The 25,287-nt window shown below is 46.9% G+C and overlaps 1 protein-coding gene across 3 annotated transcripts in view; it reads right to left on the reverse strand.

Moving 5' to 3' along the window:
* Positions 1–461: 461 nt before the first annotated feature.
* RTN3 (reticulon 3) overlaps positions 462–25,287 on the reverse strand; it is a 36,083-nt gene continuing 11,257 nt past the window's right edge. Inside the window, exons 2-9 of one of the 3 annotated variants that reach the window (XM_073351802.1) lie at positions 25,147–25,197; positions 13,841–16,132; positions 7,592–7,799; positions 5,894–6,032; positions 5,296–5,365; positions 4,612–4,658; positions 4,169–4,227; positions 462–2,405 (exon numbers count right to left, since the gene is read on the reverse strand). In XM_073351802.1, the coding sequence (XP_073207903.1) occupies positions 2,360–2,405; positions 4,169–4,227; positions 4,612–4,658; positions 5,296–5,365; positions 5,894–6,032; positions 7,592–7,799; positions 13,841–16,132; positions 25,147–25,197 (2,912 nt within the window). In that variant the 3' untranslated portion in view covers positions 462–2,359. The remainder of the gene's footprint in view (positions 2,406–4,168; positions 4,228–4,611; positions 4,659–5,295; positions 5,366–5,893; positions 6,033–7,591; positions 7,800–13,840; positions 16,133–25,146; positions 25,198–25,287) is intronic. The other 2 variants (XM_073351803.1, XM_073351804.1) reach the window with 2 other exon arrangements.

Below are 25,287 nucleotides of genomic sequence, written 5' to 3' on the forward strand. Positions count from 1 at the left end.
AACAGTCACTTAAAGTGGTGGATGAGGTGAGTGAGTGTTTATAGTTCAACGGCAACTTCAAAATACCACACAGTTATTGCGCCAGGCAGTATGTCCGTGTTGCCATCTTTTCATAGGGGTCTCAGACCGAGCACTGATACTTGCCTGCAGAGATGAGGTTTAGCTTGATGATAGAATGGGCCTGAGGAGTGGAGGTGTCAATCACGATCCTCAGCCCAAAGCTTTTAAGCAACTCAATCGCTCGGCCTGAAGAGAAGGCCTGAGATCCTGACATCAACAGAGACAGTGGAAGAGCCAGAACAGCTCCCCACGCCCAACGCTCGGCTCCCCCAGTGACAGGCGAGCCATGGGGAATGCAGATGGCTTGCGTATCCCAGCTGCTGAGGCTAACTCCATCCCACTCACCATCTACCCCTTGACAACCTCCCAAGACAGCTGACACAGGAAATGAAGCCAGTGGGGACCTGTCCATGGTGTTTTTATTAATACCACATCATTTGCAGTTTGACAGGAACCGGGTTGATCTCCCGGGGCACTACTGTAATTTATGCTGCACACACACACACGCACACGCACACACACACAGAGCTTCATTAGTAGTTTGTTTCCGGTTTTCTGTCTACATGTTCTCTTTTAAAAAAACAAATTGCCTGGCACAACGATCTGTTCAACGTATCTCACAACAGCAGTAACAGAACAGACATAAGAGCTGGGCCGACCGTTTCCAGTGCAGAAGAGGTCCTGGGGAAGGGGTGGAAAGAAGTCAGGGCAGGACAATCAGTGCAGTTTCCACTGGGGAAAGCAGAGAACGTGGTTTGTTGCGGTGATGCTGAGAAAAGACCAGGGCAGGAGCAAAGAGGCTTTGAATTCCCTGCACTCATCCCCACAAGCTTTGCTTGGGAGGAAGAAAAGGTGGCCCAGCTTCTCAGGCCTGGGGGCACAGTCCCTGTAATAGACTACATGCATCTAGGCTTTGAGGCAGCTGGGCTCAGTTCAAAAGCAGAGTTGTATTTTTTGTGTGCACGCCGCCTCGCAGGGCTCAGAATCCCCATCTCCATGAGCAGATGCTGTGCTAAAATGAACCCTGGGCTGCTCCAGGGCAGCCAAAGCCTCCCTTCTCCCTGCCACACTAAACCGACCTGAGGGAGAGGAGAATCCCCCTCGCCCCCTCATGCTGAACAGCTCGTTCATCCACTGGGCATTTTCCTTCTACTCCTGCTAGCAGTGCCTCCCCTGGAAAAAGCAATAGGGGTGGGCTGTTGGTCTAGGTCTCTTGCACCGGGGCGCAGCAGACTGGTTAAAGACTGACTCCTTCTGACCAGAGGAAACTCAAAGCTACCTTCCAATAAAGTTCAGCGAGTTAAGAGTGTACAAAAAATACAAATTGTGAAATACGCAGCTCTAAGACCATTCTGCACACTAGAGTGTTCAGTACCATTTCTGCACCCAGCTGGGGTTCAAATGGACCTTTGCTCCCTGCCAGCAGAATGGCACGCGGGCAAGGCAGCATGGGGCACTGTCTCAGTAGTTCAGCTCTCAGTGGTCACCCGCCCTCCGGGGGCTGAGATAGGGGTTATGGCAGCAGAGGAGTCACATGCAGAGTTCGGCAGGGGGTGAGGGGGTTGCGGGATGTTGTTTTTTCCTCTACACAAGTTTACAGCAGTGTACAGCAGATACAGACATTTTCATCTCATAGTAAGAAATAAAAGGTACAACCTGGGAGAGGGGTGGGGAGCACGTTGCAGGAACTGGAGAGGAAAGGGATGAACCAGACTAAAGCACAGAACTGATGTCACGTAGGGGTACAAACCCCCCTTTCGATCAGCAAGGTTGAGGGGGCAGTTTCCTGGACTTCCCACCCCACCCCTTTCAGTACAAGTCCCTGACCCCCAAGGAGCCAGCTGGGAGAGTATTTTGGGAGCAGGGAATGCAGAGCGCCACTCTGTGGAAGTGCGGGAAGCCAATGAGAGGGAAAGAGGGATGTCTCCCTGCAGCGATTCCCCTTGGCAGGTGGGAAAGCGTTTGGCCACCCTGCCCTCATTGGAGGCTGGGAACTGAAGAGGAGCCAGTGTTCAGAGCAGCATTGGGTTCCCTGTGATCGGGGACAAGACCCTTACAATCGTTTGGCTGTGCTGAGGCCTCCCCTAATGGCTTTGACGCCAGGTCTCCTTTAGTCTGGTGCATGTTCTGAGCCCAATTCTAGGCTTAGAAAAGCAAATGCCAAATAATAACAAGAAACGCTTGGAATGCAGGCTCAAGCTGACTCAGCATGTTCCTTCATAGGTACAAGTAACAATGGTTATAACTATCGCATGGAGTTTAGTAATGGCTGGATCCTTGGGCTGCCCACCCACCCAGCTTATTCTGGCTTTTTCTTCACCATTCCTGGAAGTTTTGCTTGGATCCTACAGGAAAAGAAGTGGGGAGAGGGTGAGTTTGAAGGGCCAAGAGGTCAGCTGGATGCTCATTAACTTATGACAGGCTAGTGATTGGATCATGCAAGATGTTTATGAGGCTACAGGCTACTGGTCCGGAGGCTTTGGCTCAGGCAGCAGACACCCATGCTTTGAGGTAGTGGGTTCTCTCTCTGCAGACATGCCTGGGTTGTCACTGCACTAGATTTACTGAGGACCATCCTTGTGGCTCTCTCCTTTCTGTTCAGCACCTGTTCTGAAGAGCATCTCATGCCCCAAACGCTCTTGGCTCGAGGGCTTGTGAAGGAATTTAGCCCTCATGGAAGCTGTGGGAGAATCAGACTAGACTGTAAGCTTTTGGGGCTGGAACAGTCGCATGTATGTACATAAGGACGAGCGCAGTGGGGCCCTACGCTGGGAGCTACCGGAATGCAACTAAGGGAGGGATTTGCAAAGTGTCTAACTCCCCCTACAAGTCAATAGCAATCAGGCATTTAAAGGAGAGGTGGCCAGACTATGGTTTGTGAGCCATATGGGGCTCTTTTACAGTTCAAGTGTGGTTCCTGAAGCCCACCATGCCCCCCCTTCTCCACCTAACAGACTGGTGGGGTGGGGAGCTCAGGGCTTCTGCCCTCTGGTGTGGTTCTGAGCTTCAGCCCTGCGAGGTGGGTCTGCTGGGGCCCCAAGCCTTGGCAGGTGCCTTCCACGGGGCAGAAGTCTCACGCCCCACCACCTGCTGCAGGGCTGAAGCCCCAAGCCCCGGCAGGTGCTCTTGAGGTTATGAAGATTATCAGAGGGTCAGTAAGTTTGGCCACCCCGATCTAGAGTGTCAGATGGAAACAGGCCCAGTAGCTGTAACCGCCATGCCAAACACCAACACGCCCAGCAGAGATGCTTCTCTTCTGCAGTAGGAAGCAGGGCTCACCAGCAGTGTTCCTTCAATTTTTTTATGTCCACGTGTGGAGTGAATTTTGTTATGTGCACCAATATGGAGGTGATGTGTGACAAATCACCTCCATATTGGTACACATAACGAAATTCATGTGATGGGAGTGGGGCCAAGGGATTTGGAGTGTGGGAGGGGGCTCAGCGCCAGGGCAGAGGGTTGGGGTGTGGGAGGCGGGGTGGACTCTGGGGTGGGGCCAGGGATGAGGGGTTTGGGATGCAGGCTGCCCCAGGGCTGCAGTGGGGAGAGAGGACTCCCCCCCAGCCCTCTTTCATGGCAGCAGATCGGGGCCAAGGGAGAAGCGCCTCTCCCCAACTGCAGAAGCTACAGCTGGGCTGGGCCAAGAGAGGGGCTCCTCTCACCAGTGGCTCTGGTGGGCCTGGGGTGGGCCAGGGGCTCCTCTCTCCGAGCCACAGCAAGTCCGGGACAGGTCTGTGCTGGGGCCAGCAGGAGGGGTGCCTCTCCCCGCCACGGTAGGTCTGCACTACTTGCCTCCAAGGAAGCCTTACTAGCCAAGAGCAGTTTGAAGAGACAATGAACTTGCATGGTCCATATGAAGTCAGCAGATCATGTGCACCCCAACCCCTACTTAGCAATGCCTCTCAGTCAAGGATCATTCACAACAGCTACATCCAGTTCAGATGGGGCCAGTACTGCTGCACCTAGAAGCCCCACTATGCTAGCAGCTTACAGACAGAAGGTCCAATCCTCAGGAGAGGATGAGTCCTCTGCCTGGGACTCCTCTCAGATGACAGGGAAGGTGCTATTTTGATAGTGGGGTTTTTAGAGAAGTGCGAAGTGGACTCACTTTGCAATAATCGACTTAGTCTGGTCCCGGGCGATTCCAACGTAGTGATCGATCTGCGTCTAAGGAAGAACCAGTGGGTTAGGACAGCTGGAAGGGGTAGTAGTAGACAGACAGCAGTAGTGCTTCCCTTCATAGTTCTCTGAATGGCTGCCTCAGTTTACCTTTTAAGGCCAGATGGGGCCATTACAATCAACCTGACCTCTGTAACATAGCTACCAACTTAGCATAACAAACTTTAGCTAGGACCATGGAGACTCCTGATATGTCTGCATTTCTCTTCTAACAGAGCTACTGCCTTAAATTCACATGCATCACATGGAATTCTGACAAAGTCCATTGCAGGGTATTTTTACAGCGTTTGGAGGAGGATCCAGTGCCTCAGGCATCTGCTAGCTAAACAAGCTGCTAAACGATGCGTGTGGCTGGAGATTGTGATGACTCACCTTATATTTCTCATAGACAACTGGAATACCGAAAATCAGCAATTCTCCTGCAAGAGACAGACAGGTCACTGGGAAGACAATAGCTCTTTATACTCTGGCTGCCCATGGAAACATACTGCCTTGTGTAAGGTGCAGCACTGTTGGTTCCAGAGAATTACTGCAATGCAGTCAGCATCAGAACAGGGTTCTATCTATGGTATTTATATGCCCTTTTTACTCCAGCCCCTCACCATCTCTAATCGATCTATCCTCCCAGCACCCCTGAGGCAAGGTAGTGCTGTTTATCCCCATTTTACAAATGGGTAAAAGACACAGAGACCAAGTGACTTGCCCAAGGTCACACAGGATATCTGTGCCAGAGCAGGGAATTGAACCTGGTTCTCCTAGGTTCCAACCCAGTGTGCCAACCACTTGGCCATCCTTTTGGCTCCTTAATACCCATTAGTTAATGTTGAGGGGTGCTCAGCAACCCCATAGCAGAGTAGAACCCTGGTCTCCTAACTGCAAGTCCCTGCCCCTAAGAGAAGTAAGGGATTAAACAGAGGTTCATTGGTTAGGGATGGACAAACTAGAAGCTGATGCAATGGCTCCCAATGCCTAGTCTTTGAGGTCCATGTTAGACCCAGAAAATGCCCCCAGTGCACAGAGGACCATTGCCTTCTTGAACTGTGGCCGCTCTCTTACCAAGAATGAGGAGGGTGATCCCATTGAACACAGCCCCGACGTACGTCATCAGCCACATGACAACTGCCAGCTGTGAAGAGAACAGTGGAGTTCCGTTAACGGGACACAGCCATGCTGCTCAGCAGCGCTGACCTGCCTCCATGCAGGCTAGATCGGTGCCACGTTAAAGCACCAGTTGCTGTATGCTGATCTGGGCACCCTGGCATCGAGTTTTGTTTTATTAGAAAGGTCACAGCAACACTTGGATTCTAAACTCTTTGGGGCAGGGAATGTTTGTTGTGTGTGTACAGCACCTAGCACAAAGCCTGGCCCATGACTGGGGCTCCTTGGCGCTGTAATACAAATTCCTAATATTATTTCACCAACTATCTTCCTCAGGCAATGACCTGTCCCACTGATCTCTGGTTCATCTGTTTGCGGCGCTATTTTCCCACTTCAGATCTGTCCAGAATTTAGCTTGGGCTACAGAGCTCTAAGGAAAGTACCCTCTCTAAGGAAGATTCCCAAAGGCAGGTATCATCAGAGCCAGGCTTCCCTCCTGAAGAGTCACTGCCCAACAATACCCTCTGCCACTAGGGAATCCCCCCCCCCCACTAACCTTCAGGGAATCCACCAGGTCCTCTACCAGGAAGAGGCGGATGATGAGTTTGAGAGCTCGGTTGACGTGCACCATTGCATCATTCACGTAGTTATGGAAGGCCTCTGAAGAGAGCGTGATATCTAGGTCCAGGTAGGCTCTGGAAGAACAAGAGAATTGCACCCAATGAGAGACGTCAGCCCTGTGCTATCAGTATGACTCTCCCCCCGCCCTCAGTGCCAAATCATGCACAGAGGTAGAGGAGTGTGCTATTGCTTATGGGCTAATGAATCCTTTAGCTCAGGCAGTACAGCCTCATCCTTTTAGATTCAGAGATCTCAAGTTTAAACCTCACAGATGATATGTCCAGGGCATTGTTACTCAGAGAGGACTAACAAGGTAAGAAGCCCCAATGGACTAGCTCCTTCCAATGCCTTCCATGAGGAGCAGAGAACAACACTGAGCAGGGCCCACAGCCAGGAGGAAAGGGAAAATTCTTTGGGATTTGACCCTGGAAGTTCAAACCCGGTACATTTGCTACGAGAACCAGATAGGGTGAAAGAAAGGGCAGTGGTGGGGAACTGGGACAGCACCATCCTGAGTGATAACTGAGGGAAGGAGAGGTCTTCAAACACATTTACACTTGCTTTGGAAGCGCCTGCCACATTTGAAGTGCCATCAGCAGGATTAGTGTGGAAGAACATCCCAGTACGGTGAATCTCCAGAATTGTGTGGCTCCAATCCAGTTAGTTCTTCCCTGGAGGATGTGGACATTCGCATTGTTTATGCACAGACCCCTTCACTGTGGCCTTGACATGAATATTGATGTTGAGAGGTATTTGTGAGAGAGGAGATCACAAATTGTCCACTCTGGGGCAAGGGCAGTCATGTAATGTTTGTACAGCACCTAGAAGAAGGGGGCCCAGCCTGGCCGGAGCGTCTAAGTACCACAATGATATAAAATGGATAATATGGACACCACCACTGTTTGGGTTCTAAAGCCACAGGTTCCACCAATTACTTTGGGAATCTTCTCTGCTGCAACCACTGGCAAAGTAAGGGCTTGTCTACATGGGGAACTACTCCTGATTAGCTACCTGCATGGATGCTCTGATTCTGGAATAAAAGCACTTTACTCCAAATTATCTTAATCCACTTCCAAAATTCCAAATTAACTGTTCCTAATCTGCTTCAAATTCACATCCGATTTTATTTCAGATTAATTTTCAGGATTAGATAAACCCTAAGCCATTTGCCTGATTATGGTAGCCACAAGAGACTGCAAGTCAGGATTGTGACCCCACTATAAATACACATTACAAGGCAGTCCCTGCCCCAACAAGTTTACGTTTAAGTAGTTTTGTTGCCCCCATTAAAGCTTGCTGTGTGTATAACAATCAGGATGCTGCTAGAAGCCCTTACTCCAGCAGGGGGCACAGATAGCTAGTATCACAAAGTCACTCCATTATGTGCAATGGTTCTGGTGGGGTGGGATGGTACCTAGCTCATGAACTGCAGAGCAGTCGCTCTCCTGGCACAGGATACAGATTAACCAGAAGAACAGAAGGGAACATGATATTGTGTGACCTATCTTGCTCCTATTTCCACTATACCAGTGCTACGACATGCTAAAGAGCTCAGGGCAAGTCATTCCAGTTAGCTATGTAACTGGAAGGGCAATCCAACGGCCACACCTCTAAGAACAAAAGATTGGCTCACTTGAATGGATGTCCCTCTTCAGACTTCTGTACGGCCTGGATGACAGACTTGTAGACTCTAAAGCTGATGGTGACTGACAGCAGCGCCAGGATGAGGTAAGAAACCACGCTGATGACGCTGAAGGCGGCCAGAGACAGCAGCATAATCAGTGACGTGCCAAAGACAAAGCCTGTCTTCTTCACATCCCGCCAGAAGATTAGATCGTGCACTGCCAAGGAAAGGGACAAAACAAGGGGACGTTATGGAGGCAGGGGTAACAGAGCAGTGGAGAGTGCTGGACTGTGGGGGATCCAGCACAGGCCCTTGTTAAGTAATCCTCACTCTGATGTAGCTTTACTGGCCTATTGCATAGGTTCCCTTGCACTATACACTATGGACAACAGGGCCAGAGGCCCAATCATAGTCATTAAGGTTACATATCTGCAAATGCATTCAACAGGTGTATGCTTCTTTAAGAAAGCCAAGAAGGAAAATCCTTTCAACTAGTGTTTTTTTAGCACCAGGTAACCAGTCTCAATACAACATATCTCACAGAACACAGGGGATGGGCTCAAAGCCAGACAAGTGGAATTCTCTTAGCTTTCAAATACTCAGCCCCACTGGAGAGAAGCAAGCATGAGCCTTGCTTCACACCCAGGAAGTGGCAATGTTAAGCAGTTTGTGTGAAGTCACTCTGCAATATTAGCAGCACAGCTGGGAACCTCCCATCCTCTGCTCCTGCTAGGCAGCGTTACCCTGTCAGAGAAGTGGGACTGTCCAGAATAAGCTGTCATGAGACGCAGTCTGAGCAGGAAAATGCCTGCTTGTCAGTCACAGTGACGGATTAAAATCAAGTCTTTAAAAACAGCATGTAAGTTTGCATGGAGAGCATTTCCTTTATCACTGAAGATTTGTGTCTGAGTAAGGGCCACTCCCTTCCATCACATCCATTTCTTCAAAGCCTGAATGTGCCAAGAAGTCAGCCCTGTGCCTCAAAGGCCCTGGAATGGTTGGGATATTGCAACACAGCATTCTGATTTTGCTGGAGGGTTAAAGAGCAAGGCCATGCAGTGATGCACCAAGAAATATGATGGAGGGGGTCACCCGAATGGAGGAAGGCTAGCAGTCAAGGACACTGACTGTAAAATGAGAGGAGCTTGTTTAGTGCTGAGCAAGTCTTAGCAAAAGCGACACACAGAGCAGAACTGAGTGAGCCGAGCTCCAGAGACTGGAAACACAGCTGCAGTAGCTTCAAAATGTCCATTAGCTAGGATGAAGTCATCACAGTCCACCTACTACACTACCTCCCTCCCTCCCTCCGGTCTCATTTTCAGTGCAATCCATTGTATGTTTACCCCAGGGGGACTGAAGACGAGTAACACTGGTCTTTCCCCAAAGCTCACACACCAGGTTAAATCACACCTAGGCAGCCTTCTCATAGTACCCAGCCACCACACGCTGGTGTTGGAAGCATCAGCCCCTACCCATCACCAAATCCACAGCGGGGTCTGCGGTGCGTACACAGCGCCCACTGCTGTGGTATCGAAGTACTGATAACATGGGTGACATGTTCCACTTACAATGCAACAGCATCATCTGCAACTATCTTTGGACTAACTTCTGCACCACAAATTGCTCTCTAAAGCTCTACTTTACAAATAAGCTCACTTCTTTAACAGCTGCTTAGAACTGCAATTAGGGAACCTGGTCTAAGCCCAGGGTTTAATCTCAGTTCAGAATAAGGCAGATCCCTTTATGTATTCCCTAGATTCGAAGGGCTTTGTTTTTCCAACCCTCGTAAATAATGTCACCAGACAGGAGAGGCACGATTTGGGTGTTAATTGCTTTGCCTGCAGTATCCTGCTTCCGCTAGAAGAGGGAGCCATTGTCATTAATGGCAGCCTGAGGACTGAAAAAACACTAAGCTGAAGAAGGATTTGCAGCAGTCCCCAACTGGTTTTCCCCTGCTGTTTATTCTACTAGAGACAGGCTGCTGGGAGGTGTGTGTGTGTGGGGTGTGGAAGGGGGGAGTAGTGTAGAAGAAAATTGGGCAGCCAGTCAACCAGCACCACTCCCAGTAATACTGGCCCTAATCCATGCTCCCAGCTCAAACTCTGCAAGAAAGTGATTCAAGTCTACTCCAGGCAGAACAAAAAGAAAAGGAGGAATTTCCAGGGTTTACCCCATGTTTTTCATTGCTGCTTTAAGAGAAGTTTAAGGGTTTGGTGAAGCCTCAACTTTGAGGGGGAAGGTTTTTTGTTTTGTTTAAATATCCAGAGCTGAACCCCGCTAGTGCGGCAGCTTATTTAAAAACAGACCTAGCAATGTAGTGTGTGGGGCAGTGTGGTTAAAAAACAAAACAAAACAAAAAACCCCCAAACTCTCCCTTCTGGCCATCTTGAGATTGAAACCGAGCAGACAGCTAGCCGTCTGGTTGTTTTGGAAAAGGATAAAGGGTGTCCATTTTCTCAAGTTCCTCTCCCAGGCAGTTTCTGCACCAGCAGCTTGGCATAATTGGTTTTCAGTAACTGTCAGAGCAGCCAGAAGGGAAGCGTGGTAGGAGAGGAAGTGAGAACAATCTAAGATCTCTAGGTTTGAATTATAATGCTGCTGAAGGCAGATTACAGGCTGCGGCAGATTTAGTAATTTTATTTTTACGTTGTGCAAGCATTAAGGAAAAAGAGCCAGGGCTGATGGATGAATTACGATGAACATGGGAAGTGCAATAACTCAGATCAGAGGTTAAGGAAACATTCCAGAATCTCTAACAGACTTTGGCTCCATCTGATTGCGCTATCTTTGCTTGCCTATTTACAATCCCCAGCCTCCTGCTGGTCTGAGGATCATAGGCTGGAATCAGCTGCACCTTCATGTGTGTACAGTATTCTACCTTGAATTCTTGTAGCCAAGCAAAATATGAATGCGATGGGTTGGAAGGGAGGCGGCATATTAGGAGCCTGAATTCCTTTAGCATGCAGCAAGGACGCTATATCCACTATGAGCACAGGGCAGGTTGTGAAGGCAGATGCTTCAATCCCCTTTGGTTCAAAACAAAGCCCTTTCCACTCGGATTAAGCTCCTACACTGCACAGGAACCAAAAGAGGTTAATGGAGTCTGCTTCGTTCTTTAAAATTCGTCCCCAGCCAGATCCAGAGCCCTCAGAAGAGGACAGAGGAGGCATTTACAAAGCAGCACAAGGCTGTTACTGTGAAAGACAGGAGAGGCGCTCTCTGAGCTACGAAGGAGCCTGGCAACTGGCCAAAGATAAATTTATAAAAAACTCTTTTCAAATGGGTCGCTCTCTCCTGACCTGCAGAAAAATAGTTTATCCATAAAGGGATGCCTGACTGTCAATCTCACATGTAACAATGCAGAAGGGAATCACTTCTGCCAGCCAAATTGCTGGAGAGAGCGAAAGCCAAGAACCACAGTTTGTCTGCACTGTATTAGACCAAACTAGAACAAAGGAGAACAAAGCCAGCCTCCCATGGAACGGGCAGGAAGAAATACACCGAGGGGGTGTAACTGCCTTGGTCACATTCTCATCACAGAGAATTTTGGTTGGCGATTCCTAGGCCATCTCTGTTATGCCGGAATTAGAATCCAAGCATCTCTCAAACATACATGTGTTTTTAGCCCAGTATCCAAGGATAAAGCTCTCTGCACAACAGCCATACGAGGTACCTGGATCTCTTATGTCAACAAAACTGCATCATACCTCACTTCTGTGAAGGCTGGCTGCACTTGATGAAAGCAATGCCTATGGGCGAAGTGTGGACTAGTATTCACACAACAGCATCTTTTTGTTTCCTGCCCACACCTCAGGTGAGTATGTTTGTCAAACTAAACTCAACTTCCACTTGGCTTTCCTCTGTTACTTAAGCTTTCCTCACTTCCCTAGAAAACTGTGGGATTCCTGACCTTACATTTGTGAACATAAGATCAATGACGAGATGGAAATCACTCAGGTCATTTAAAACCCCACAGAAATGTATTCTTGCATGAACATTCCTACACTGGCAGTCTTATCTCCAGTTCCTATGAAAATATACCCCTCTGTGGGCTGAATAGAAGATTTAAGAGATTCACAGGAACCGGATATGGAAGGGTCTCATCTCCCTGGCAGTGCAGGATGCAGATTTGCTCATTACTATGTATTGTCTAATGCCCAGGACAAGCAATGTGTCTTCCACTGCTTCCCTTGAAACCTATTTCTCTCCGTTAGCCTCCCAAATAACTGAACTGTCCTTGGTGTTTACACCCTTTCCCAACTCATACTGTCCCCTCCCAGGACTGCTTCCATTGAATCTCAAGGAAGGACATATGGTAGCTTAACATTTTTGAAAACATGACCCTAAAGGAAGATTACACATCCTGGGCCCTACCTCCAGTCGACTCAACCACGCTCTCGGCTTGCCAGTATTTAATTGTTCCTTGCATTCAGCCAGCATCTGAACACCAAAACAGGGACTGGTCACACTGATGCTCCAAAGACAGAAGCAATTTCATTCAGTGCAGTTCAACAACTGTTCAGAACAGACTCTGGCCCCTCACATTAATGGGAATGTTACTTGTGTCACCAGTGCCATTCCATTCACTTGAATGGACACTAACTGAACCCACCTATAATCTGTGCATAAATTTCTTCCCAATACCCCTGTTATTTTATGTCCATACACTAGATAGTGGGCTTTGAAAACCAGATTGAAATTTATCTTCCCAGCATAACCACACTGGAACTGTGAACAGAGTTTCTATTCAGGCCTCTTTCCAATACATACTTCCCTGCCAAGCCAAGCCTTTATCTTCTGTAAAGAAATTTTCACAATAATCTCTTATAAAATAATCGGTGCTTGTGTTTGCAGACATTTCGAAAACAAACCACATGATGCAAAAGCCTCAGGGGCTTCACGTTATTAAAAGAACTGTTTGTGGCCCTGAGTATTTGCTATTCTAGTGGGCCATCTGATTTGTGTGTAATATGGATTAACACAGAAATACTAGTGGAATGGACATTGGTGGGTCTTTTATTCCCAACCTCCTATGCCCCAAATTATTCCCCAAGCAGAGTTCTGACCTCAAGACTCCAGGCAATCCACTTGGGACATTGTTATTGGTGATTTTACATGGAAGGCATTCAGAAAATACAGAAATGGGTAGCAGTAGATTCAGATTATAGAGCCAGAAGGGAACACCGGGATCTAGTCTGATCTTTTGTATAACGCAGGCCCACAAGACTGCCCTGAATTAATTCCCCTTTGCTCTGATTCAAACCTTTCAGAAAAACATCCAGTGTGGATTTAAAAATCCACCATAGCCCTTGGTAAATTGTTCCAATGGTTAATTCCTTATTTCCAGGCTGAATTTGTCTAACATCAGTTTCCAGCCATTAGATCTGGTCAGACCTTTGTCTGCTCAACTGAAAGGCCCTCTATTGTCAAATTTCTGTTCTCTGTGTAGACTCATCAAGACACTGCTTAACCTTTGCTTTGTTAAACTAAACAGATAGAGCTGCTTGAGTCTCTCGCTGTAAGGCATGTTTTCAAATAATTTACAACTACAAGACAGACAGACTTCAGCAAGCGAACAGCTCTGTTTGGAGAATGGTAGAAAGCACATGGACATTCATGAAGAAAAGTTCTCAAGGAAGGAGGAAAACATGATTAAAACCACCCAGAACCCGAGATGTGCTCTTATACCCACAATGCAAGTTAGCTGGTTTCCTTTGTAAACCTAGGTTTCAGAGCAACAGCCGTGTTAGTCTGTATTCGCAAAAAGAAAAGGAGTACTTGTGGCACCTTAGAGACTAACCAATTTATTAGAGCATAAGCTTTCGTGAGCTACAGCTCACTTCATCAGATGCATATCGTGGAAACTGCAGCAGACTTTATATATACACAGAGAATATGAACCAATACCTCCTCCCACCCCACTGTCCTGCTGGTAATAGCTTATCTAAAGTGATCATCAGGTGGGCCATTTCCAGCACAAATCCAGGTTTTCTCACCCTCCACCCCCCCCCACAAATTCACTCTCCTGCTGGTGATAGCCCATCCAAAGTGACAACTCTTTACACAATGTGCATGACAATCAAGTTGGGCTATTTCCTGCACAAATCCAGGTTCTCTCACATCCCCCCCACCCCCATACACACACAAACTCACTCTCCTGCTGGATTTCTAGATTTCTAAGGGTATTAACAAGGTGAGTGTCTGAGAAGCAAATAAGGACAAGAGACTGGTATTGTATTTCCAATATAAAATGTTTACCTGAAAACCCAGTCAGTAGCCTCACTAGGGCATGTTCTACTGGAGATCCAGCCACACTATCCCAGACAGCTTCTTTGGGGATTTCACCATCAGTACTAATGTGAGCTGTGGTAGGGGCAGGCTTCATATCTGTTTGCTGATGGATGCAGAGAGGTCTCTTCTCCAAGGCAGATTTCTGAGCAGGTGCTGAGATGTCATGGTCCTGTGCTGTTCTTTCCCCTCCCGGCGGGGAGATTTTACTTTGTGTTGGAGTCTGCTTCTCATCCAGTTTTCCACCTAGTTCTTTGAGGGCCTTAATTGTCAGCTGCTCCTGCTCAAAGTCTTGAGCTACCATGGGAGATCTTTGAGAGAACAAAGGTTTCTGGAAGCTGCCCTTGTCATCAGTGATGCTTTGCACAACATAATCACCATCCACTTTCACATCTGACCTATTTGCCTCTTCTTTACAAAGAGATCTTCCTGGAGGAGTGGTTTTCAGAGCTGCAGTTTCAGCCTCTGAGAAGGTTTCTGTCAGGTCCTCCAGAGACTCATTACCCTTGGACTTCAAGCATTCCCGCATGAAATCCACAAAGTTCTCCCCACGTAAGGCATCTGGATGCTCTTGTTCTTCCAAATTACCCAAGGGCAGAGAGAGGGGGACTCTCTCGTTCGGCATGTTTCTAAGATCCTTCAGTGGAGCTGCTGTTGGAGAAATGCTGAGATTTTCACCAGTGTTGAGTGGTTTTCCAAGGAGACCTGGATCCCAGCTGCTTGAATGCTGCATATTTATAGACGTCAAGTCCACAGTGGACGACTTAGGATGCTTTGCTTCAGCAACTGGACTCCCTCCAACAATGTCTGGATGTGCTTCTATAGTTTCAAACTCATCCGTGAACCCCTGATTATCTTCTGGTGTCTTAGAGGGTGAATGACTGTCTCTGCTGTGTTTGTGCAGCTTGTTAGGTGCCTCTTCATTATCTGCAATTATCCAGTCTCCTGTTTTGCCAGCAGTAACTGGAGCTAAGGTCAGCTTCTCCACTGGTGCCACGCCGCTATCTGTGGGTTGAAGGACAAGCTTCTCATTTCCATAGGCCAAATCTACGGGCACATCCTCTATCACTGTGTCATCAGATTCGCCAGAGCTGTCTGCATCTGTGATTTCAGCCAGGCCAGAACTTGGCCAGCTCCCATCAGCCTTCAGTTCAACTGCAGCCGGTGAAGCAGTCTTCATTTTAACAGCTTCTTTGTCCAGAGGAACATGTTTCTCAAATCGAGGCTCTGCTAAGTCTGTATATGCTCTATCTTTCTGCTGGACACTGACAGCGACAGGATGAGGGGAGGGTGCTTTGCATGCTTCTGTCCTGTTGCCTGCTGGCTGCGTAGGAGTGCTGCCAACCTCTTTGGAGGGCATTGCAGTTAGGTCTGAGGTTTCAGCGATCTTGTCAGAATGCTCTACTTTAGGAATCAAGTCCCAGTTCAACAGCTCATTTGTGAAGCTGTGCATCTCGCGTACACATTTGGACACTTCTTCCAATGCAGCTGTTGTACCTGAAGACTGGCGAGACAGCCCGGGTCCTGTTGGAATGCTGTTCCCGCTACGAGTTTTCACCTGGAACTCACAGACACGGTCTTCTGGGATATCCGTAAGAAGCTCTCTCTCACTGTGCATCACCCAGTTGCTACTGAGATCGCTGGAGTTGCTAATTAATGAATCCTTGTACTCTTTATCAAATGTTGCTTTGTCGATAATCACCTCAAATGGCGATTCGGGAGAGTCTTTTTCTATAGTGGTCTCTCCACCAGATGGAGTGGAAGACTGCGGATAGACACCTTTGATCAGCGATTGCTCAGCATCTTGCTTCTGGTCAATCAGGAAAGTAAATCTGGATTCACTGCCTGTAGTGACACTCTTGGTTTGGTCCATAAAATCTTTATCCTTACGTCTGCTTTGTTCAGCCTTACCATTTTCTGCCAGGCAGATACTGGTGCCCTTCACATACGTTTGTTCTGGGGAACTAGTTGAAATCACTGGGCTGTAGGAATGAGGTTCTGCTCCAGTAGAAAATGGGGAGCCTTCCGACCCAGGGGACCCAATGGATGTTGCCTCTATTCCAGAATCGGCACTTGGCCCACGGAAGCTATCCATTCTTTTGTTGTCTACAGCAACCACCAGTTCTTCCACCTCATTTGAGGGAGGGGGCTTGCTGTCTATTTCTCTGCTGCTGTCTGCCCGAGCTGTCAAGCCAAGGGTTTGGTTTTCAGATCCCAGAATCCCTGAAGCTGCCTTATCAGAGAGAGGAGAAGCTGTCCTCTCTGAGGCCAGGATTTGAGAGAGGGAGAGATTCACAGAATGCAGTTACAAGTTAAAAGTCAAGCAGGCAACATGCTCTCTTGGGATCTAGGGGGGGAAAAAGACAAGACCCGAGACACCAGCCTTGGCAAACATGCAGGGAACTGCCAGCCATAGGACAGGAAAGCCACGTTACACAAGAGGTTGCAATTTACACCAATACTTTCCAAGCTGCCAGTTTAGAGCTGTGATTTCATAGCACATGAAGGGGAGTGTTAAGGCCTGCAAAATTAAGTACGCAAAACAGCGGTGGAGGAACTTATGCTTGCTGAGCGGGTTAACAATAGCAATACAAAATAAGTGTCTGAACTTTTTGCTGCATGCTACTTAAGGCATTGATGGGACTGCAAAACAAATAGTACAGTTCCAATAAGAGCCTAAATTCACCATCACGCAAATTAAAGTGACTCCTGAAAAAAACTGAAAGCATCAGGACACCTGCACTGTAATGTCAATACTGTAGCTATTGCCTCTGAACTATTCACCTCAGTATATGGAAGGAGTGCGTTCTAGTTCGCTTTCTATGTGGAGTGGAAGGCAACTAGTCCTCCCTTGCTCCACTCAAGCATGTGGGTGGGGTTCTGCCCTGTTCTTGCAGCGGGGGGGGGGGGGGGGGAGGGAGATGACGCAAGAACGTTAGTGGCAACATACCCTGCAGAGCTGGGATGGCAGTCCCATCCCAATAGTGTCTAGAAAGGCAGTCTGGTTATACCATCAACAGGTGGTGTCTCATCTAGCACTTGCAGCCTAGAGTGCGGGAGTTTATAGGGTGTGTCTCCTACCATCACTCAAGTCTCCTTGAGCTTTGTGTGTGCTGTGATAAAAGCTTCACGCAGTGTTATTGCAGATGCGCTCAGAGCAGTTTCTCTGATTGCACTGCCAACGGAACTAGTCTGGGCTACATGCAGTGTAGAGACACTCCCTCCAAACAGAATTACAATTGTGAAAGGAGCAGAGGTTGGGCCAATCCCTTTGCAGGTGGGAGAGAGTGTGCCTCAGGCACAATTTGGGTCTATGTGGCTGCAGTTCCTTAGCGATTCAGCCATGTCGATCAGCTTCTAAACAACTTCATACAAGATGAATCAGAGCAAGTGCCTGGGAAAATGTGTGCTGCATGCTTTGAAAAGCACAGCATAGAAGAAGGCTGCTCAATGCAAAACCGTTAGGATTTCACATGGAATGCTGTCCACTTTCTGATTAAGTTATTTACATTAAAACATGTTGCTGTTTCATACTGAACACAGATGTAACAAGGTATAAACCCTTGAGATCTGTCTTAACCTACATGCTAAGAGGACACCTGCGATGAAACTGACTACTTTCCTACCACCACCACAACAGGCTTCCCAACACAACACTTCAAAGAAGGGGTTTGGAAAAATAAATGGCCAATTTATTTTAATAGTTTAGCTCATACCTACATAACATTCATTTCTACTATCTGTTATATGATCTGTTGAGTCTGGAAAATGGTCACTTATACCCACTTCCCTCTCTGCTGAAAGATGCAAAAACATAGATTTTTTTTTAAAAGCACACTATGTATATTTCTAGCTTGTCCAGGAACATCTGTCAGGATATTCTGAACGTCTAATCTGATGTAAGTATGCTTTACGCTGCTCCACACTCACAGTTCAGGCAATATACAGCTTCACACATGAAAGTTAGTCTCCAATATAGGGTTAACATTGCCAGCAGGATCACAAATGAAGTAATGTATTTGGATACGGCCTGCTTGCTGTGCAGGCTCTGTGCAGCAGTAGATATTGACAGGGCTTGCTACAATTATATGAAAATATTACTAGCATCCTAAAAGGGAAAGGTTTTTTGTATGGTAAGTTATCTTCTAGCCCTCTGGGGCACCTGGCATTGCCCACTGTCAGATGACAGGACAATGGGCTAGATGGACCTTTGGTCTGACCCAGTAAGGCCACTCTTATGTTCTTAGATGGCCAATAGGAAACATAGCTTCCCATGATTTCAAAGGGAGGTTTTGGAATCCCCATCAATGGAGGGTTATAAGAACAGGTTAGACAAACACCTGTCAGGGATGGTCTAGCTTTACTTGGTCCTCCCTTAGCGCAGCAGCTCAACTAAAGGATCACTTGAGGTCTCTTCCAACCCTACACTTCTATGACACAGAATACACCCAGTTCATTCTGTGTGGCACTCATGCACGTTCAAGGAATCCAAGCCTGAACAAGGAGGAGGGGGTCGGACAGAGCATGAGAGGATTTAAGGGCAGCTGCCCTGAAGTTTTAAGCTGCCTGTACATAGCGGTTCTGTCTAAACCAAGCTTACACTACAAGGAGTAGAAACTATTTTCCTGTGTGCCTGATTTTCAGAGCCTAATGCTCTTGAAGTCCAAATGAGAGCTTTTAACCTGGCAGAGGACTGTCACTGTGAATTTTGCTTAGTATTCAGAATTTCTACCCATTTTCAGAAGGTGCCCCAAGACTTCTCACCATATGAGAAACACCTCAAGTGTTCAAAACCCAACTTTGAAATTATCTTCCTAACATTTCAGCTGGTAGACCCTCAACAGCCATTTTCCACAGTAGCCCTATAAACTTAATACCAACATTCAGGAAATGTCGTTCTGATGCTAGGAAGTTGTTACCTTAGAGTAGTAAAATGTGCTATGCAAGTTGGAAGAGTGACCACTACTACACAAAGCATCATCCAGGTATTTTCTGGATTCATCTGGAGGAAAACTGTACTCATTTTGAAGAAAAATTATGGTTTAAGTGAAATGAATTCCTAAGTTTACTAATGTAGGATGACAAAACTATGTGTAGATCACTAATGGCCCCTCTTTACAGGAGAGCACTGGCAAAACATGCAGCATGTTTCTCATACTTTTGAGTAACAAGTTCTTCCCAACTCTGCCTGCATTCTCCCACATGGGGACACACAAAACTGTTAGGACTTGAAGTAACAAGGTAAAGGATGACAGAATTCAGCCATGAAATTAAAGGTGCATCAGGACTTTTCTAGATTAAGAGTGTGTGGCAGTCACCGTTGCAACTGGAAGTCTTGGCCAAGATGTAACAGCTTTCGGAGGTACAGGGATGGAACGTTGTCCTTCCTAAGGCTAGAACTTGAGATATTAGATGGAGCTGGTATATTCTAATGCAGTGGTGCTCAACCCACGGCCCCCGGGCCACATGCGGCCCAATTAGCACACAACTGCAGCCCCGCAGTGTGCTAAAATAAACTGGGTCTTGGCTGCCTGGCCCTGCGTGGCGGGGTCTGGGTCCTGGCTGCCCAGGCCCAGGGGTTTGTTCTTGGCCCCACTCTGAGGGGTCTCTGGGCAGGGAGCGCTGGGCTTAGGGGTCTGGGGCAGCCCACAACTGTAAATCTGTTGAGAACCATTGCATTAGAACAATGGTTTTTAACCTTTTTTCATTTGCGGACCACTAAAAAATTTCAAGTGGAGGTATGGACCCCTTTGGAAATCTTAGGCACAGTCCATGGACCCTCAGGGGGTCTGCTGACCACAGGCTGAAAGTCACTGTTCTAATGGATCTATAAAGGTTCATTTCATCAAAAGACAGACAAGGCTCTACAATTAAAAGGTTCATTTGAAACACAGGCCTCCTATATGTGATTGACTTGTATTCTCCAAATCAGAGTATGCATAAAGAAAGACACTAGAATCACACTACAAAACCCATATTAAAGTCAGGCAACTTGGAGAGAGTGATCTTTTAGTTTCTAGGGGAAAACACTCAGATGTTTCTTATGGCTTGAGGGATAAGAGACTGAAGGAAAAAATATTCATAGAGTAAGGCCAGAAGGGAACATTAGATCATCAAGTCTGACCTCTTGTGTATCACAGGCCAGAGAATTTCATCCAGTTTGCACTGAGCTCAAATGAGGCTCTGTCCCTGTTAACTGATGATGCATGAAGGTGGCATGAAAAGCTGCCTTTTAAAAAACTGTTTCCTTTTGCTTTTTTATTTCAAAATGGAGGATCAAGACATTTCTACCCAACTTCTCTATGGAAATATGAAAAATTGTTAGTATCTGTTTAAACTGCAATGGCAAGCACACACTTAGGGAATACTGATCTGATATGCAACTCCTCTGTTATAGCCATAGGACTGCCAAACTGGACGAGATCTGGGTCCCATCTAGATCAGTATCCAATCTCCAAGGGTCCAGATGCTTCAGAGGAAGATGCAAGAATCCCACAACAGGTTTCCTCATTTATAAAGTCGAAAAACAGGTCTAAGGTACTCAATTGCCCTCTCATCTCTTTAATATGAGCACTTCACAATCGTGAATATATTTATCTTCGCACCCCTTTGTGAGGTAGGGGAAATGTTCTTATCTTCATTGTACAGAGGGGAAATTGAAGCCTAGAGAGACTAAGTGTATGTCTACACTAGAAACACTACAGAGGGCACAGCTAAAACACTGTAGTGCAAACACTTAACTACAGTGATAGAAGGTCTTCCTCCACCTAGCACTGTTGACACTGGGGCTTAGGTCAGATTAACTAAGTGTCTCAGGGTTGTGATTTTTTCACATCCCTGAGCGAGGTAGCTAGGTCAGCCTAGCTTTCTAATGTAGACTAGACCTAAGTGACTTGCTCATGGTCACACAGGAAGTCTGTGGCAGAGCAGGAAATTAAATGTGGGTTTCCTGAGTCCCAGGCAAACTCCCTGACCTGACCACCCTTCCTCTTCAGGTTCAAAGCCATTTTAAGAAATCCTACAAAAGCTACCCTTAGAATGGGAGATATCTGTAGGAGCCTTGCTCAACTTACAGGTCAAATCAACTTGCTATGCACTCTTCCACAGGATAGAATTCAGTGTTGAGGTCATTTCTCTTTCAGATTTGAGAGTTAGCTTATATTTGATTCTCCGTCCGAAGTGTTCTGCATCTTGCTGTCTATACCACTTGCTTAGTTGGTTTGCATAAATTCATAAGTAAAATTTGCTACTTCAAAGTCTAATGGTATGTTAGCTGATGGAAAAACATGAATTTACATCGGAGATCTGTAGCAAGCTAATTAAGTGGTGTAGCAACCACTACATACTTATTACTTTAATAGGGTAATAGACACTTGATTCCGAACCTTTAACAGCATGTGCATACACACAAACACGCACGCACCCCCTAAGTGATTAGCTTGAAAAAAATATTCAGGCTTTTTTTGCCACTGAACTAATGTGTGTTATTTCTAATCCAATCACATACAACAGACATGAAGATTGAAGCTAAAAACGTGCAAAGCAGTATCAGCACCTGACAGCCACAGCACCAAGATAGGAAGTTAGCCAGCAGACACTTTGCAGTCAAGCCAGGTTGCAAAGGACTTTAGTAACGGGGACAGAATAGAAAGAAAAATGTTTTTTAAAAGGCTGTAACCGGCTAACAACTTTGTTCCCACCGCTTGCCCCAAAGTTCTTCAGTATTGCAACTTCCTATTCCAGATGCCTGGAGTGTACTGTGTCAGCTGGGTGAATTGGTTAGACAGCCAAATAAAGAATGTGTTTCTGATACTGCATAGCAGGCTTTACCTTAGATTATCCTATTCATGTAAGTCGGGAATCAGCTCTTTTCCTTAGCCCTTTTTGAAGGAGGGTCAGCTTTGAAGTTTCTTAACCTTCTGGTCAGCTAAGGCATGACAATCTTTCATTCTACCCTGGAGTTCTGGCTGTCCCTTATATGTGGGGATCACAATTTATTCAAGTTCAACTGTGAAATCAGGGTTAAACTAGTAACTCTGGTGGCTCCAATAGACCCAACCTTTTGTTTATCAAGTTAAATGAACAGCACCTCCAACGACAGGCTGATACAAGCGCTAAGCTGATGCACTCATATCTTGTCTGAATACTTCTGGTGTTTCCAGCACACGAAGTTTCCTAAATTTCAAAAGGTCTGTGCTGAAAAATTAGAATTGGTGGATGCAAGTTAAATCCATATAAGAACACTCCTAGATTACAGACTCTTTTGCTCCATTTGGTTTTTAAGAAATTGTACTGCTAAGGGATTGGATCTAGTTGAATTTGCCTATAACTATCATAGGTCTTGTCTTTACGGAAAACTTGTACCATTTTAACTATGCCGGGATAGTTAGAGCATTAAAACATCCCCTCCTCCCCCCACAAGTGCAGAGGCATTTATATCAGTATAAAGGTGCTTCCTGATAGTATACCTATTTCTATTTAGGAAGGGACATAAATTTTACTGGTATAAGACAGTTATACTAGTAAAAGGATGCATCATATACCAGGGGTTGTACTGGTATAACTGTGTCAGTTAACATCACAGCCTCTAAACAAAGTAATTATACTGGCACAAAATCTGTGTGTAGACCAAGACTTTGGTTTAGTGAACGGCTTTGTTCCTGAAGAGCAGTGGTTTTCAAACTTTTTTTCTGGCGACCCAGTTGAAGAAAATTGTTGATGCCCACAACCCAATGCAGCTGGGGATGAGGGGTTTGGGGTATGGGAGGGGGCTCTGGGCTTGGGGTGCAGGCTATAGGGTGCAGGAGGGGATTCTGGGCTGGGGCAGGGGGGTGGGGGTCAGGGCTCTGGGCTGAGCCAGGGATGAGGGGTTTTGGGTGCAGGAGGGGGCTCCGGGTTTGGAGGGGGACTCAAGGCTGAGCCAGGAGGTTGGGGTGCAGGAGGGGGTCAGGGCTCTGGGCCACGGATGAGGGCTTTGGGGTGCAGGAGGGGGCTCTGGATTGGGGGGGCTCAGGGCTGGGGTAGGAGGATCAGGGCATGCAAATGGGGTGTGGTCTTACCTGCGGCGGCTCCCAGTCAGCGGTGCACCAGGGGTGCTAAGGCAGGCACCCCGGAAGCGGCCAGCAGCAGGTCTGGCTCCTAGGCAGAGGTGTGCAAGCGGCTCCACATGGCTCTTGCCCGCAGGCAACACCCACCTCCTCCCAGCTCCCATTGGTCGGAAACCAGCCAATGGGAGTGCGGAGCTAGTGCTTGGAACTGGACCAACAGCTGGCTGCTTCCTTAGCTGGGCAGCACCGCCAACAGGATTTTTAACGGCCTGCTCAGTGGTGCTGACCAGAACCGCTGTGACCCAGTGCCTTACATTCTGCGATTCAGTACTGGGTGGCGACCCAGAGTTTGAAAACCACTGCTGTAGAGAATGGAAACTTAAGTCATTTCCGACCTCAAGCAGTTTTCGTAGCTTAAGTTCCTCCTTATACTAACAAACTATGGGCCAATAGTTTATCTCCCCATCCCAGGTTAGAAAAAGGTGGCATATTAAGGTATCTGTTGTCTAGTCATTTCTATTCTGTCAGCTGCTGCACTTTAGCATCCTATTAAGTATATGGTTCAGAAAGTATATTTGGTTGCTTCACATGTATAGGATGGTATCATTTGCATTCATGACAAGACATGGGATGAGATATGAAATGGTGAGAGGACACAGCATTCCCCACTCCTACCACTGCCTGAACTATACCGGTGTCAATTTCCTCCAGGGAATCCACAGCATAAGCTAAAGCACTGATGCATTTGCATTACTGTACTTACTGTTAGATGCATCACTATACGGTGGGTCAGAATTTCATACCAACAGCAGGCTACTGTAGCTACCAGAGAAGACATAGGGAGAGGCTTTGCTAGTCTCTCTCCTCAGCTGTTAGGTCAATGCCACTAAGGCACTGCATATACTAGTAGCCAAGATGTTTTGCCAATACCAGTTCTGGTGGGGCCCACTGTTAGCAACCAATTTAATCAACAGGTCACAATTCCCAGCTTTTAGAAACATAATCCTACCCAAGCCTAAGCAGAATTATTCAGAGGAACAATCACTTATTTTTAACTCTGAGCTGAAGGGATTTTACTGGGATTTTCTAAACAGGTTCTCCACTGACCAGGTTCCCAGCACAACATACACCTTTCACTAATCAGACAGAACCTATCATCTTTGTAAAATGCTTTCTGGTAGATATCATCCCCATTCCACAGACTAGCAAATAAGGAGGGGAAGTGACTTGCCCAAGGCCCATATGGCAAGTCAATATCAAAGCTAGGGGTAGAACCCATGAGGCTCAGTCCAAGTTGCCCTCTCTAACTACTAGACTACTACTTCTCAAACTGGGGGTTGGGACCCCTCAGGGGGTTGTGAGGTTATTACATGGGGGTCGCAAGCTGTCAGCCTCCACCCCAAAGCCTACTTTGCCTGCAGCATTTATAATGGTGTTAAAGACATAAAAATGTGTTTTTAATTTATAAGGGGGGGAGGGGTCGCACTCAGAGGCTTGCTATGTGAAAGGGGTCACTAGGATAAAAGTTTGAGAACCAGCGTACATGCTGCCTCCCCTCAAAATAATGAAGGGCTTATAGCAGGACAAATAAAGCACAGTGTTCCCCTCCAACTTTCTCTGCATTCCTTGCAGGACTGCGCCCAAGAAATGCGCAGACTACAGTGCCAATTCTCTATCAGCAGCAGGATGAAAAGAAAAGCCACAACATAGTATGGGCAGCCAGTCCTACATGTGAGCCGACTGCCTCCCTGGATTATGGTACTAATCCACAAAGAATTCAGCAAAAGACAAGACTATCAGTAGTTTCCCAGGAGTTTTCCACACGAACAGCAGCAAACCTGTCCTGTTCTCCCAAACCTCTATTTCTTCAGGGTCGTTATGTACATTAGGAAATCCTGCACATGCTCCTTGGCTCACAGCTATAGATCCCTTTTGCCAATTTGCTGTTGATAGCATTAGCTAACTGCTGCATGAGGAGGGAAGAGCAGGTCTTTATCTTTCTTACACGAAGAAGAACATATTATGCACTAGCAACCAGGCCATAAGAGAGTAGCTTGGCTGCACCAGATCATTAGCCAACAACTGCTGAGTGGTTCACATGGTGAACTGTTTTGAAGCTACTTATAGATTTTTAAGGGATAATTCTGGACAAGAGAAAGCCTTATGCCCCAGTTACAGCCTTTCTCAACATTTTTCTTTTATTAGCGTACAAGAAAATGACAGACTTGCCTTGTGAAGTCGTAAAGAGAGAGACAGGCTGAGAGGAAGAAACAAAGGAATCTGAAAGAAAATATACAGGATGAGAATTTGACAGTTATACACACTGCTTTGCAGTGAACCTCAACAGGTGCAGAAATGCCACTGTGGGAG

Source organism: Lepidochelys kempii, chromosome 7, assembly GCF_965140265.1.
Source record: "Lepidochelys kempii isolate rLepKem1 chromosome 7, rLepKem1.hap2, whole genome shotgun sequence".
NCBI lineage: Eukaryota > Metazoa > Chordata > Testudines > Cheloniidae > Lepidochelys > Lepidochelys kempii.